Source organism: Hippocampus comes, unplaced genomic scaffold, assembly GCF_001891065.2.
Source record: "Hippocampus comes isolate QL1 unplaced genomic scaffold, H_comes_QL1_v1.1 scaffold22, whole genome shotgun sequence".
Classification (NCBI taxonomy): domain Eukaryota; kingdom Metazoa; phylum Chordata; class Actinopteri; order Syngnathiformes; family Syngnathidae; genus Hippocampus; species Hippocampus comes.
The window spans coordinates 1,767,054-1,781,839 of NW_017806175.1; the positions used below are offsets into that span (position 1 = coordinate 1,767,054).

At 42.6% G+C, this 14,786-nt stretch overlaps 1 protein-coding gene across 1 annotated transcript in view; it reads left to right on the plus strand.

The window, feature by feature from the left end:
- Nucleotides 1-7,310, plus strand: part of fgf22 (fibroblast growth factor 22) — a 30,620-nt gene extending 23,310 nt beyond the window's left edge. Inside the window, exons 2-3 of the mRNA XM_019896614.1 lie at nucleotides 4,027-4,130; nucleotides 6,550-7,310. Coding sequence (XP_019752173.1) covers nucleotides 4,027-4,130; nucleotides 6,550-6,744 — 299 coding nt within the window. The 3' untranslated portion in view covers nucleotides 6,745-7,310. The remainder of the gene's footprint in view (nucleotides 1-4,026; nucleotides 4,131-6,549) is intronic.
- Nucleotides 7,311-14,786: the final 7,476 nt, after the last annotated feature.

The following is a 14,786-nucleotide window of genomic DNA, read 5'->3' on the forward strand; positions in this document are numbered from 1 at the left end:
CCTCCTCACCCCCCTCAGCATGAGCAGGACAAAAGGGAAGGAACCCCATGAGAGTTTCATTCGCTTTCCTTTCTGCCTTTTTTTTTTGCCCCCTTTCCAAGGTCAGAAAAGGCTTGAATGATCTGACGATGGGCTAACGTCCAAAAAAATGGGGGATGGAAGGAAAAGAAAGAGTATTAAATTTTTTTTTTCCCCATCAAAAAAGACTTCAAAATCCCCATAGAAGGGAAAATAAATGGCGAGTCCACAGTTGACTGGACATGTATAGCGCGGCATTTGCTTGTAATGGCAGCTTGAGCTTATTGACAGTCCCAGCCCAAACATGTCAAAGGTTAAGAGATCTCCCCAACTGCAAGTGGGAAGCCAAAAGCACCTTTTTCATGAGCTCAATGGGGCCATCAGTTGATACTTGCATAGCAGAACACACTGAAGAAGGGCCCTTCACTCTCCCAATGCCACTAAAGAGCAAACAGCTAATTGGACTCCAGTGTTTCTTCTTTTGATATCATTTAAAAGACTTGCATTTTGTGCCGTTAGCTTGTGGACTCTTGGGAAGAAAAATGCCATAAGCCGTAAACCGCAGCCTTGAGGACACTTCTCTCTTACTCATGCACTTCAATAAGCTACTAAACATGTTTTTAGAGTTATAATTACCCCCATACCACACTTCAAAAAAAGGATTAATAGAACAATAGGGAGGCTCCACGCAGACGAAGACAAAACATTAACACAATAGCCCATTTTTGATTCCATTTGTCATTTGTTGTTGAAAAATACTACAACTCCAAAAAAGAATAGTTTGGGATTTGTTGCATGCATAGAAACAAATTAGAATACAACTCACTATTATGATGAATGTAGTTGCTGTCGTTATTGGGAGCCCTGCACTTGTTTCTCTTCAATGAGCCAATTCCATCTTGGGGTAACGGGAGACAATCACACACCTAGTGTGTTCCTTATATTCAGTCCGTTATTTTTTTCGTGGTCTCCCTCCCAAAGACAGGATGTTGGAAATGGAAGCAAGGCAATGGGTCTTGACTGTAATCTGAAGTAGATTTGAAGGCTTCATTGCCTCATTTTGCACATATGAGACAGAGTAAGCTTCTTTGTCTCGGGACTTATAAGGGCTGTTCTTCTGTCGCATCATTTGGCCTTTTTCCACTGATGAGGAAACTCAAAAAATGGAGCTCTGTGGATGGGGAACGCTGAAATAGAGGCTACCAGTTGAGGTGATTCTCAAACTTGTTAGGCCAAGGATCACCTAAAAATACTTAAGCGCCACAATCATGACCAACATTAAAATACGATAGTAGTAGATCGGTCGCGGGTGAGCTGTAGCCTTTCTCAGCTGACTTGAAGTGAGAGGTGGGGGTATTCCCCGGTCTGGTCCACCAACCACATTCACACCTATGGACAATTTAGCATCTTCAATAAACCTCAATTACCGTTTTTTCCGCAGCATTCAATTTTCTCAAAAGCCGACAGTGCGCTTTATACCCCGATGCGCCTTATATATTCGTATAGCTGGTGAGAGTCTGAGTCGTGTTGAAGCTGTTGAACGTCAAGGTGGAAACGTTGAAAGCAAAATCTAGATTATGACAAACACGCTTCCTACACTCCTGTGTGTGGGACGTCCGAGCAGCAATTACCGCTGGCAGCACTTTCAGGCACCAGCGGATTTCATTGGCCTGGACTAATCCCCCATAAATCCTTGCAGGGCTCCAATCGCCAGCCGGGCCTCAGATAATTGCTTAGGAGTCTCGCACGCTCCAGGTGCCACCAGAGCACACCCGGTGTTTGTAAACACAGCTCGTAAAGAGAAAAAAAAAGAAGAAGAAGGAAAGAGGAGTGCTGCCATCAAAGTGTGAAGTGAGAGGATCAGAGGCAGCGAAGGAATGATGGGGGTGCAGCTGGATGCCCTACCTGGACGGACTAATGGGGTCTTCCCTGGTCTCATGCAGCTGGAGCTAGTCGAGACCAAAGACACTCAACAGGAACTCCATGTGTTTGTTTACTTTGTCGTTTTTTTTTTTTTTTCCTGCTTTGGACTCTTTGTACTCGGTGGTGTCTGCGGGATGATCTCACCCGGCAGACATGACATGCGCCAAACGGGACGGTTGAACTTTCAGCGCGACGGGAGAAGCGCATTCTTTTCTTGGCATATACAGTACGATGGCTGTGCTGAACATTATTTCCAGACTTTACGGTAGTAAAATAACAGACTTTTCACTCAGAATGAGAAGAACATTGCAATAGGGTGACTTTATTTGAGTAAGAAAGAGTTTGCACCAAATCTGATTAAATAATCTTTGTCTTCAGACATGGTGAAACAGCATGTGGCGAATTGTTGACGTTTATTTCTGTACACTGCATTCCAAGTGAACTGCAAACAGTTGTATAACTTTGATCCCACTCAAATGTTCGGCGTTTAAATCTCGGAGAGGCTATTCTGATATCCTGCAAAGAAAATAACGCAGAAAGTCTCTAAAAAAAAAAAATCCAACAGATGCAGGAATTGTGATCTTGACCTGTTAAGACGTTTTGGATTGAAATCGAATCACTTTTGATTTTGTTAAATATGACCTCCACCCAAAACGATTTTCAATTATTGACAAACTATAAATATGTTTCGAAACTCTGTTGCACATGATAATTTGGAAGAGTGCAATCTAATGTTCTTATGTCCCTAAAAATAAATAAATAAAACAAATAAATAAATAAATAGGGGCCACAATCATTGGTAGGTTTGTTCAAAAGCATTTGAATAGTAACGCAGGGATGTGCAACTGGTGATCCGTTAAATTTAAAAAAACAAACAAAATTGTAATGTACAAACCCCCCAAATTCTTTTAAAAAAAAAACCCAAAATACAATAGAAGTTTTCCACAAACAATGGAGGACAAAATTCGAAATATGAAAAAAAAAAAAACAGTGATGATGCAAATCCACAGGCGCCAACCTGCTAATATGTATGGGTCGACTATAGTTATATGTTGTAATATCGCTAATCACCACCAGATGGAGTGGCACGGAGATCAACTGGTTAGCACGTCCGCCTCACAGTGCAGAGGTGCAGGGTTCGATTCCGGCCGCGGCCTCTCTGTGTGGAGTTTGCATGTTCTCCCCGGATCGGCGTGGGTTTTCTCCGGTTTCCTCCCACATTCCAAAAACATGCATGGCAGGCTGATCGAAAACTCCAAATTGTCCCTAGGTGTGAGTGTGAGCGCGGATGGTTGTTCGTCTCTGTGTGCCCTGCGATTGGCTGGCAACCGGTTCAGGGTGTCCCCCGCCTACTGCCCGAAGACGGCTGGGATAGGCTCCAGCACCCCCCGCGACCCTTATGAGGAAAAGCGGATCGGAAAATGAATGAATGAATGACATTTAAGCGACGCAATTTTATCTTGCATGTTATTTTCTTCTTCTTTTTTTGTTTGTATAAAAGCTATGATCATGCATGCATCTGGATGCTTTTGTGTGCAAAGAAAACTGTGGGGAAAAGTCATCAAAAGAGACGTCTTCTCATGCAGTAATTAGTTCTCACTCACGATGAATCCTTCATAAACTCAATGTTTGTGACAATGGTTGTGCGCCTTTATTATTTATTATTTTATTTTATTTTATTGCAAGCAGACAAAAGCCAAATCAAGCTGAGCCGCATGGGACTCGTTTGCAAGCCGGTGCCCAGAGGAAACAATTAGCCTGCAAACTTGCCAGCTTATTCACTGCGTTAGCAGGAGCACTCGTGGGGCTTTTTTTTTTTTTTTTTGTGGCCGTCTGTAAACAACTACGGGCATCGTCGGGTTTTAACAGCCCCCTCCCCAAACGATTCCGACAAGAATCACCCCGGTTCCGCAATATGATCTAATTCAACGTGTGTTGTATGAAAAGCTTTGTGTCTGTGTGCTTTCTCTCTTGTACTGGCCACAGAGCATCTGGCATCCCATTGATTGAGCGGCTTTTGATGAGGATCTCTCACACACACACAAAAAGCTAACTGCGACTCTTGTTCTCTCTTTTATTTTCCAGGTCTGATGGAAATCCGATCTGTCAGTGTGGGAGTTGTTGCCATCAAGTCTGTCAGCACCGGGTTGTACTTAGCTATGTCCAAGAAAGGCACGCTCTTCGGATCGGTGAGTACACAAGCTGCCAACCTTCGGAGGACGAGGTCAATCTCAGGAGACGTCCGAGATTTGTTTTAACTACGGTGTTGGTGCATCCTGAAAATGTCAGATTGTCGAAAATGAAGGCCATAATTATGCTGAAAAAGTGACTTATTTACTGAATCTCGAAGTTCTTAAAAATCCCAAAAGACATGGGAAACAACATTGTGAGAAAGATTTTGCATCCTAAGAAAAGTTGAATTCTATTTAGGGTGCAGCGTTACACAAGTGCACAGTAAAATTACCATCTATTTGAGTGGCGGCATGAAAATAATACGGAACAGGAAATATGGTACAGTATATTACAAAAAATGATGCAATTTGTGTTTTTCTGGGTGCAGGGTTCAAGTGACTCGACGCTACTGGCTAGCTTACTTTTCTTGCAACGAAAGCAACACTAAAACTAGCCTGGATGTTACTTTTTTACTTACAACGACTTGCTAGTTAGCTGACTAGCTAAGTTAATAGATTGACTGGATCATAGTCTCTAGTATGTAGTGAAAGAGCAGCTCGCTACGCTGAGTGAGAGTTGTTAGTATTCGATTTCAGTGATGGACAGGTCTTACGTTTGCTCAAAGAAGCCTTAAAAAGGTCGAATGTTACATGATCCAAAATGAGGGTGTTAAATCCTTACGAAAATAGAAGTTAAATAGCCTTTCTTACTTACCCTTTCCCTTACACTATTTATGCTAATTTACGCATTAGCTAAGGTAACAGCAGCGCAGTTGATTCAGTGGACATTTGATGAGGTCATGAAAGAGCAGCTCGTCATGCTGAATGAGAGCCGTTAGTGGTCGTGAATTTGATCAAAGTTGCCTGAACAAAGGTCTGACATTTTATGATCCAAAATGAAGGCCTTAAACCGGCTATTCATTTGAAAATAACATTGATTAGAGCAGAGAACACTATGAGAGGATTTTTTTTTCATCTATTACTTCAGATCTCCTTGTTTTGTTGAAGGAGAGGTGTTTAATTTGACCAAACTATTTGGAAAAAAATGTGTTCATTGTGTCTTGGCTAAACCTGTAGCTCCTCCGTTAGCTTCACCGTGAGCTCACAGTGCTCCTGTCCATCACGACTGTAACACCTGGGCTCTAGCAGCTTGTTTTACTATCAAAATACGTGGCAGACACAAGAAAGCCAAGCAGTGACAAAGAGCCACCTGGCTCCTTTAAAAGTCTTTGTGTGCCATCCCTTTTTTTGTGTGTGTGTGTGTGTGTGTGTGTGTGTGTGTGTGCGTATGTTGGACATCAAGCTTTTTAATGTTAAATCCCGCCTCTTTGTTTAAGATCAGGCCTGAGGTGTGCAGTCTACCTCCCCGAAAAAAAAAACGAGACGCCATCATCGAGCAATAAGGAGCACCTTCAACGTGCTACAAAGTGAAGCCGCAAAAACAACCCCCGCCGCATTTGTAACATCCGCGCATTATCGACACACAGCGCCTCATATAGATGAGAAGGTAGCAGTCGTATTATCTCTGTGTTGTATTATCTGATAAGAAGCGCTAAGCACCCATGAAAGAGTGGCGATGTTTTGCTCTCACAGCCTTCATATATCGGGTTCATCTTTACGCAAAAATTACAAAGCGCCACATTGAGTCATTGAGCTTGTTTAGTTTTACTCAAATACAAAAACTAGCAAAAAACATCTCGAAGTATCATCACTTACAAAAATAAACTGATAGATCACAAAGATCGATTTTATTATTTTCGGAGCATTTAAAGGTCACAAAGCGACAAAATAATCCAAATGTGCAAATAGAATCGTAGTAGCTTAGTTTTATAATACACAATGTTAAGGTTTTTTTTGTTTGTTTGTTTTGGGTCTTTTTTAGTCATGGAGTCATTAGTGTGACATACACACGTCTCATCCGCTCCGCACAGCTCTCCCGCAGGCAGAGATTGAGCTTTCGACAGAAGTTGAACGAGTGTAAAATATTTGGTGACAAGCAAGCTTGTTCTCAACTGGTTGCATTTAAGAAGCCTCACAGATCAATGGTGTCGTTTCTAGACAGAGAGAAGTCAAATGGCCCTTTTCCACTGCACTTTTTCTCGTGCTAGTTCCGGGCCAGTGCCCAAGTTAGCACCGGTTCTCTATTTTTCTTTCTTTCTTTATTTTTTAAATCAAAGCATTGCCAAGGTATTCTATCGGGACTCAATATCCGCAGACAGTAAAAGACTTGGGCTCGGGTGTCTAAAAAGCATGATCGGGACGTCCCTAATGGGGACAATGTAAAAATGTACCAAGTTCTTAACCTTGAAACGTTGATTTTCAAATGTGACACTGTTGCTAATTTATTAAATTGAATTCTTCCATTCAACCTACAACAGAATTTGTCCACGGTTCTCTGTTAGGCGGCATCACTCACGCCCGTCTTTCGTCCTTCCAGGTCAAGTACAACCCAAGCTGCAAGTTCAAGGAGCGCATCGAAGAAAACGGCTACAACACGTATGCCTCGCTACGCTGGAAGCACGGCGGCAGGCAGATGTTTGTCTCGCTGAACGGGCGAGGGAAGCCGCGGCGCGGCCATAAGGCCAGGCGAAGACACCCGTCCACTCACTTCTTGCCCATGCTGCCCTCCTAGCTCGCCTGGCATCAGAAGCAGCGAAGCGGACATCTTCCTTCGCCCACACTTATCCACCCATGTGTCACATATATATACATTTGATCAGATTTGTAACATTTATTTGTAGAGCTAGTTTGTGGTTTTAAGTTATTTCCCCCCCATGTTGAAAAAACTGACAGTAGAGTGGTACTTTCCTCAGGCGTGGATCTGTGAGTGAGTCAACAGGATTTCCTATTGTTGAACTGAAAAGCCTAGTTTTCCTTAAACTAAATATAATTACCAAAAAAAAAAAAAGTCTCACTGCTGCCTTGGATTTTGGACTACTTCAGAGACCTCAAACCCCAAAAGCCCATTGACACACAGGTGGACGGCTAGCCGGTTTTTAGATGAGTTGTATGTTGTGTGCATGCACGCCTCAAGCGTTGGTCACTGTATCTCGAATGCGTGCTCCTTCACTCGGTAATGTAACGTCAACTAACCCGTTACCACATTCGCCTACATTACATAGAGGCTGTAGGTGCACTTGCTAGTGACGTAGCAGCTACGGTTCCGTTCATGCATTCAATAAATGGTTCTTGCTAACATTTTTCTCCACGACAAGGTTAATAAAACATTTAATATATTCAAAATAGCATTATTGTGTCATCTTGTTCTGGTCATTCAGAATGGTACAATGGAACCACCGTGGTTGAATGAAATCTGTTACGCTAACGCGGGTCAACTTCTGAATTCAAACCCGTTTTCCATTAGAATAGACGAGGTCCTCCATTGACAATGTTGTCGCTATGTGTAGGTCAATGATTATGGACAAATTCTGGTTATAGAACTCGTCTGACAAACACCATATCTGCTGTCACACCTACTACACTAAACACGAGTCCCCTCACGACCACAACATTGTCGACAGTAAGTTGACACACCGCCGATAACAATAACCTTCTCTGAAGAGCCACATGCTGCTTCACTATGTCGTCAGATTCTGTCGATCAATCAAGTGACAGTGACGGTGCTTATTGCCGCCATTCCACTGTGGTTGGAACCCCAATAGAATGGGTGCTGGTATTCATTCGTAGTAGCTACACAAAAACAATTTTGAATTTATTGAATTAAGCCGTACTGTTTTTCATTGATTTTTTTTTAATACAAATATTATTTTTTATACAAATATATACTGACTTTACAATCATCCATCCATCCATTTTCCGATCCGCTTTATCCTCACAAGGGTGGCGGGGCGTGCTGGAGCCTATTCCAGCTGTCTTCGGGCAGTAGGCGGGGGACACCCTGAACCGGTTGCCAGCCAATCGCAGGGCACACAGAGACGAACAACCATCCACGCTCACACTCACACCCAGGGACAATATAGAGTGTTCAATTTGCCTGCCAAGCATGTTTTTGGAATGTGGGAGGAAGCCGGAGTACCCGGAGAAAACCCACGCAGGCCCAGGGAGAACATGCAAACTCCACACAGGAAGGCCAGAGCCGGGATCGAACCCACAACCTCTGCACTGTGAGGTCCACGCGCTAACCACTGGACCACCGGACCGTCGACTTTACGACCACATGATCGTAATTACTGATAGACTATTAAAAATGGCATTCAGGTTCACGTACTAGTCCAGGTGAGGATGGGAACTCCACTTTCCACATAGGACTCCCATTACAGAGTCAAACTGTCACCATCATAAAAGTCTGAAGTGACATTTTTCAATATTTAGCTGTCATGAAATTGTTATCATAAATTGAGCACTGCTGATATAAAAAAAAATCTCGGGGGTATCTGAATCAAAAGGAGTTGGATGGAAATTAAAGCATCAGGAGCACAGTTATTGCTGGGATACATTTCCGTCAGCACAGGGTGTCTATAAATATCTTAAGGGCGGTTGCTTTATCACGCAAACACACAAGAGAATGTGGACCTAAGTTATAAGCGGTTTTGTGTGGAATGGCAAGTTATTATGTTCCACCCACACACACAAAATGTTGAAATCCCAAATCTTTTGTCACCCATCTGTACGGTACATGTGGATCAAATTTACTAGCCAATCGACAAAATTTCTAGTACAAGTTCATCTTTGAATGACTTCTGGAAAAGGCAAAACTAAGTTCTTCAACTCAAAATGTCTGACTTGCTGTGTGGTGCCTCACCCCATGCCCACACTCGTAACGTAAAACACGCTTATCCCAAATTATCTTTCCTAATTGAAATGCATGGAATGCCATTTATTAATTCCACCCCTTCCCTCAATAATAACAAAACATTTTGGAATGGGATTTTAATAACAAATATAGCACACTATAATATTGTACTATTGTATAAAAACACAAAATAAAGACATATATTCAATAGAACGTAAATAAATTGTTTTTTCCACTTTTTTTTTTTGCTTCAATTTAATCCATTCCGGTGCGCATAGGACACACAGACAGGTACTGTTCAATGATGCATCTCAACTCCTCTCTCAGTTGCTCTACGCCAAGGATAAAAAATATATGACCGTGATATGTCTTTTTGTCTGTCTACGTGCTGCTGCACCTACTGTGTTCAATCTGTTGCTTAAAGAGTTAAAGGCATTGTAAACTGTTTTGAAGTGAGTTGAGTGCACAGTCACCACAGAGCACTCAGATCTGGCTCGCGGAGAAAAAAAAAGAAAAAAAGGCACCACTGTATCCCCTGCGGTGAACGAGGGTTCACCATATTGGTCAAATTGAGAATCGTACAAGCTCTGGGACATTGTACTTTGGAGGTTCCACTGTATTGTGAAAGGCGACAACAGCGTTTAAGCCTTTGTGCCTACTCACTGACAGTTAAGTGTTTGTAACATCTCCATCGGAGCCCTTTGCCAGAATCCCTCCTCCTCATTGCCATCATCATAATCATGACAAGAACCCCAGTGAGGCGGCGCTTATGATCGGCGCGGGGGGACATCAAGGTCATTTAGACACAGGCGAGCGCTCCAGTGGCACAGGAGGCCACTCTGTCTTTTCAGCGAGCAGAAAGGAGAGTCGGCGATGAATGGCGGCCGTTGGGAGGGTAAATAAAGGCCAAGCTTTCAGCGCGTCTTTATGCGAGACCACTGCAACGGGGGACACGTCTGGTCAAGAGGGCGTCGCATCATCGCACTGTACTTCAACCCGGCGGCAGCCAGATAACAGCATGGGGGGTCCGCTCCTACACTGGTATTCAGCTGTTCCTCTTTGCAAAATGCCCTCATGTCATTTTGCATTGGACGAATAACTACTATAGATTTGCGACATGGACCTCAAAACACCCCCTGAAACTGGTCGCAAAACAAAATTTTCCATTGGTATCACTTATATTCAACCTCGACTCATCCATCCAACCACCACCAACATTTTCAAAGAACGTTACGTTAAATAGACTGCGTCCTCGGTCCAAAATGGCGACCGGATTCATTTCTACAGTCAAATCTAAACATCAACGGAATCTGCTGGGTCAAAATAATTCACCCAACCTTGGATAAAAGTAACCCGACAATCTGCTCTTTCCTTTTACAGTTGTGCTGTGCTGTCTGCGGCTCAATAAATAAATAAAATAAAATACACTACTGAGAGTGGGATACAATGAGGAATAGCTAGGTTTGCTGACGGCTCCTGGTTGTTGAGACATGTCATCTGACAAGCTTTAAGGCGTTGGACTGTAAATGTTTGCAAGGGAAGTGAATGAGCAGGTGCATCCTCTTATGTGACATTCTGGCACTGAAGACTAAAACAGAGTCATGGTCGACTGGCCTACTCATCAGTGTCAAAGTGTCCTCCGTGTCCTCTAATGCCATAAGTGTGGGCTGTCATTATAATCATTGCTTCGAGAAGGACAGATCCCGATCAAAATGCGTAAAGCAATGAAAGTGGGTGGGAGGGGTGCAAAATCAACATGGAAGGTCCCCAAAGGAGCAGCAAAAAAAGATGGAAAGGACATCGGGAAGACGATGTGAAAAACATGAACGTCTGGGCTCTGCTTGATCAGACTGAAGCGGGCCCGAGTGTCAAGGGACCTCAGTGGAAACATCTGCAAAGTGCAGCACAATTCATCTCATTTAAAAAAAAAAAAAAAAAAGCTGGTTGTTTGAAAGTTCCCAAATGAGTTCCAAAGTCCTAATAGAAGAGGACGTTTGGAGAGTTTCGGCCGCAGTCCACAGAGGCCACAAGTCACGCTGTCCCAAGTGACAACAATCCGTAGCCTCTGGAACCTTTGAAACCCTGTGTGGTCATTTTCTCTCCCTGTGGCTGAAAAGAACTGTGGTGGGTGGGAAAGAAAGAAAGAGAGAAAGAAAGAAAAAACACAGCCCCTCAAACAGCACTCATAATACCAATCTTATGTATGTAGACGAAAACGGGGGTGGGGGGGGACAAGAGGGGGAAGACGGACGGGCGATGCACGATTTTTTTTTTCTTCCTCCAAGCGCTTATTGAATTGCCATTACAGCTCCTGAGACTAATTGTGACTGTTGTGTGTCTCTCGGTGGCCTAGGGGGCTCTGGAGTAGCCCTGTATGCTCTTACCCAGTGGGGTTTTCAGACCGAGTGGCCCTGGAAGAGAAAAGGACCACCGTAGATCAATGGCAAACCTTTCACTCTTTCACGGGCCCTGGCTAATCCCTCTCATTTGTCTGCCATTTGTTGAGGCACATTCACGACTCCCTGAATTTAGGATTAGGCCTTGTTTTGTTACAAAAACAGCCCAACTTAGAGCGATGAATGGGTTGACCAAAGAGCGGCTGATGGGCCAGGGTGTACGTGAGGTTGCCTTACGCATACAGTACGTGAGTGTCTGCACTAGCCGTAGTAAGAATTAGTTACACTTTTATGCAAATGGAGGCTAGTCGGCATCCAACATTGGGCTGGAGAAAGGACGTAATGCCACCTTGCGTCTCTGCCGTTACAGCTAGCGGCTAATCAGATTAGCATAGCAAAAAGAAAAACAGAGTGAGTGGAACCTCTCGTGAATTAACAGCATGTGTAAAGTCATTAAAAAAAATAACATCATTCAATCCATTTTCTAATAGGTATGCTTATGCTAGAAAGAAAAACGAAATGTTCCAAACAGCCTCCTCGAAGAGCAAAAATTGACTTTTAAGATTAAACAAAGATGCTTGAAATTGGTGACAGATGTGTGCTGACTCGGCAATTAACACGAGTTTGAATATGATTGCTTTATTCTGAGCACAGGCTCATCCCGTTATATGAGGGTGTACACACTAGTACGACCACATCATCGTGTTTGTTTATTTTATTTATTTATTTATTTTTAACAACTGAGCTGTACAAGTTACAAGTCAAATTAATGGTGGAGTGGTTTTGAACAGAAGGCTTTTGTCTTTTTATATGTACGGCGGATGGATGGATGGTAAATAAATAAGAGTGGTCCAACTCCAACAACAACTCTGGAGACATTGGACATGTTCCAACGTCCTGGTATGATTTAGATCTCAAAAGATCTGAAGTTAAGCCTAGCAGTCCGACTATCATTTCACACTAATTCCAACAAGTAAACACACAACGAGCCAGAAGAATCAGACTTGAAAGCACACTTTCATAAAGCCTGAACAAATGGATTCATCGCAGCAAAACACCTGCAGAGGAAATTTCACTGACTGGCGCAATCCTGTCTGAACCCGCGTTCGGACGATTCGCTATCGCCGAGCGGATTAGCCACGGCGTCTGAAGGCCTTAGACGGAGCTGGCGAGTGGCACACTCGCCATATTTCCCCTGAAGCGCTGCCACGGTATGCCGAAGGAATGCGGGTGGCGCGGGCCAATGGCACCCCGTGTCGGGGCATTCCCGGGATGCCTGCAGCCTTGCCAGACACCAGGGGGTGGAGGTGAGGACCGCTGTGTGAGTCGGAAGGGGATGAGAAGAAAAGGGGAGGCTTTGTACAGGAAATACTATTAGAAGAGCAAGATGTACTCCAAAATAAAAATGATTGGCCTTGTCTGAACTTCAACAGAGACACAGATGGACTGTACTAGACCCTGAAATTTGTCTCCTGTCAAACTAGAATAATGGCAGCACATTGGATAATGAGCCACATGCTGCTTCACCATATCTAAAGGCAAGGCATATTTTATTCCAGCGTGCGGGAGGCGTTCAGTTTCTGATTTGTTCAAGTGCGCACCATGAGGTCAGTGTGTTAGTCTCTGAAGAACACCAAAGTCACTGCAATTTGATCAACGAAAAAAACCACGATTGTGTTTGTTTTCTCTGAATGCCAACAAAAGCAGAGCGGCTCTGTGTTTTGTCATTATCTCACATCCCCACGCACTGAGAACTACTTTCTTGTCAAATATTTTCAGACTGAAGGCAAAATTTTCACATAATGTAAGCAAAACTGCTTTCTATTTCCTTAACTTTATTGGCTTACAGTATTGAAAAACTCACAAAACTAAGTGTCTTGCAGCATCCAGAATAAGACTTCTGAACTATAATTCGAAGGTGATTAAATGCTAACAGTTGGTAAGCTAACATAGCAAGATGAGTATTTAAGGCAGTTTGAAAAGGATTGTACTTTTGCCTTGTCGTCAGGTAGTCTTTCTTCATTAGATTTGAAAATATCATAACATTTAAGTTTGTATTTGCTAACAAATAGGAAGAAACATAAGCAGAGAGAGCATCAGGGCAAATTGACAAGCGTTCTACATTTTTGCCCTGAATTCTTTCAAATGATAATTTGACAAAATTCCAACCAGCATATACAGCAGCATGATAGCAACCTGGGTATGGAGACCACTATGGCAGATATTCTTCATATTATTCTGGATTGTGCTGATATTTGTCATTGAACAACGATCAAATGCTAACATGTTTACAAATTCTGGACAAGACAGCAACCTGAGCACATAAAAATGATAAGAGGGTTGGATTGAGCAAAATTTTGCCGTGTATTGAATTTAGGTACTACTGTATTTCAATTGAGAACAGAATAAACGCTAAACTATAGAAAGATATGTAGTGAAACTCATAGATCTTTTACAGCCCAAAACAATGTCAAATTGTAACGGAGCTCGATAAGAATTTACATTGTCCTGCCATCTATGGGAAAACGGCGCTCTCTAACGGCCATATATCATAATTATTTAAAAAAACGTGAGTAACTGTCGCTCTCAGCAGGGTATTGATTATAATTACTCCACACTCTGCCGAACTGACCAACTGATGAGCATGTGAGTATCTCTCACTACAAAAAAAAAATACAAATAATAATAAAAATTTAAAAACCGTCAAACACAAAAATGTTATAGGTGAAAAAAAAAAAACACATTTCATTTGGATACGCACGACAAATTGCCCCAGTATGGCTTCATTTTCTCAGTAAAAATCGTTTGCGGTGGTAATGACCTCAGACAGACAGATAGATATTATTGTGACAAGAACCCTTGAAAATTATTCTCCAGAAAAAGGAGGTCATTCCTAAATAGTAAATGGTAAAGCTGAAGGTGTGCGCTTCAATCAGAACTCGATGGCTCTAATTCAAACGTGCTGTACTGTAGAAAGACGAACTCAGATGTCAACTCCCAAATCTCCGCGGGCCAAATTGTACATAACAGCAAATGTTACATGATGTCTGTTTCACAACATGCTGTTGGTTGCGGTGCCACCTTTGAGCTCTGTGCCCTCTTGCAAGAGGAACTATGGTGAAAGGGAAACTTGCTAAAACTTTCAAACAACACCGCAGAAAGGTTGTACAATTTGGAGCCTGTTGCAGCAACGTTTTCTTCAGTACTGTAATAAAAACAATATGTTTATTCCCGCAATATAAAAAAAAATATCCTTAGCTACTGAGCCATTTGCTTCTTCACCAAGTCAAAAGATTAAGAGCTGAAACGTCTCACGAGAGTTTGAACTTTTGGGAGATATTTTTTATTGACAATTTTGTTTAAAATTTGGAATCAAAATTTTCCAGAGCTACAAGTGATCCGCTATTGTCTTTACACTTACACCGCCAATGTTATTTTGTACCTGCTCCAATACCAAAACCAATTCCAGTGAAGCTGGGACATTCTGAAATTGACTTTGTGGATCCCATTGACAAAATAAATTTC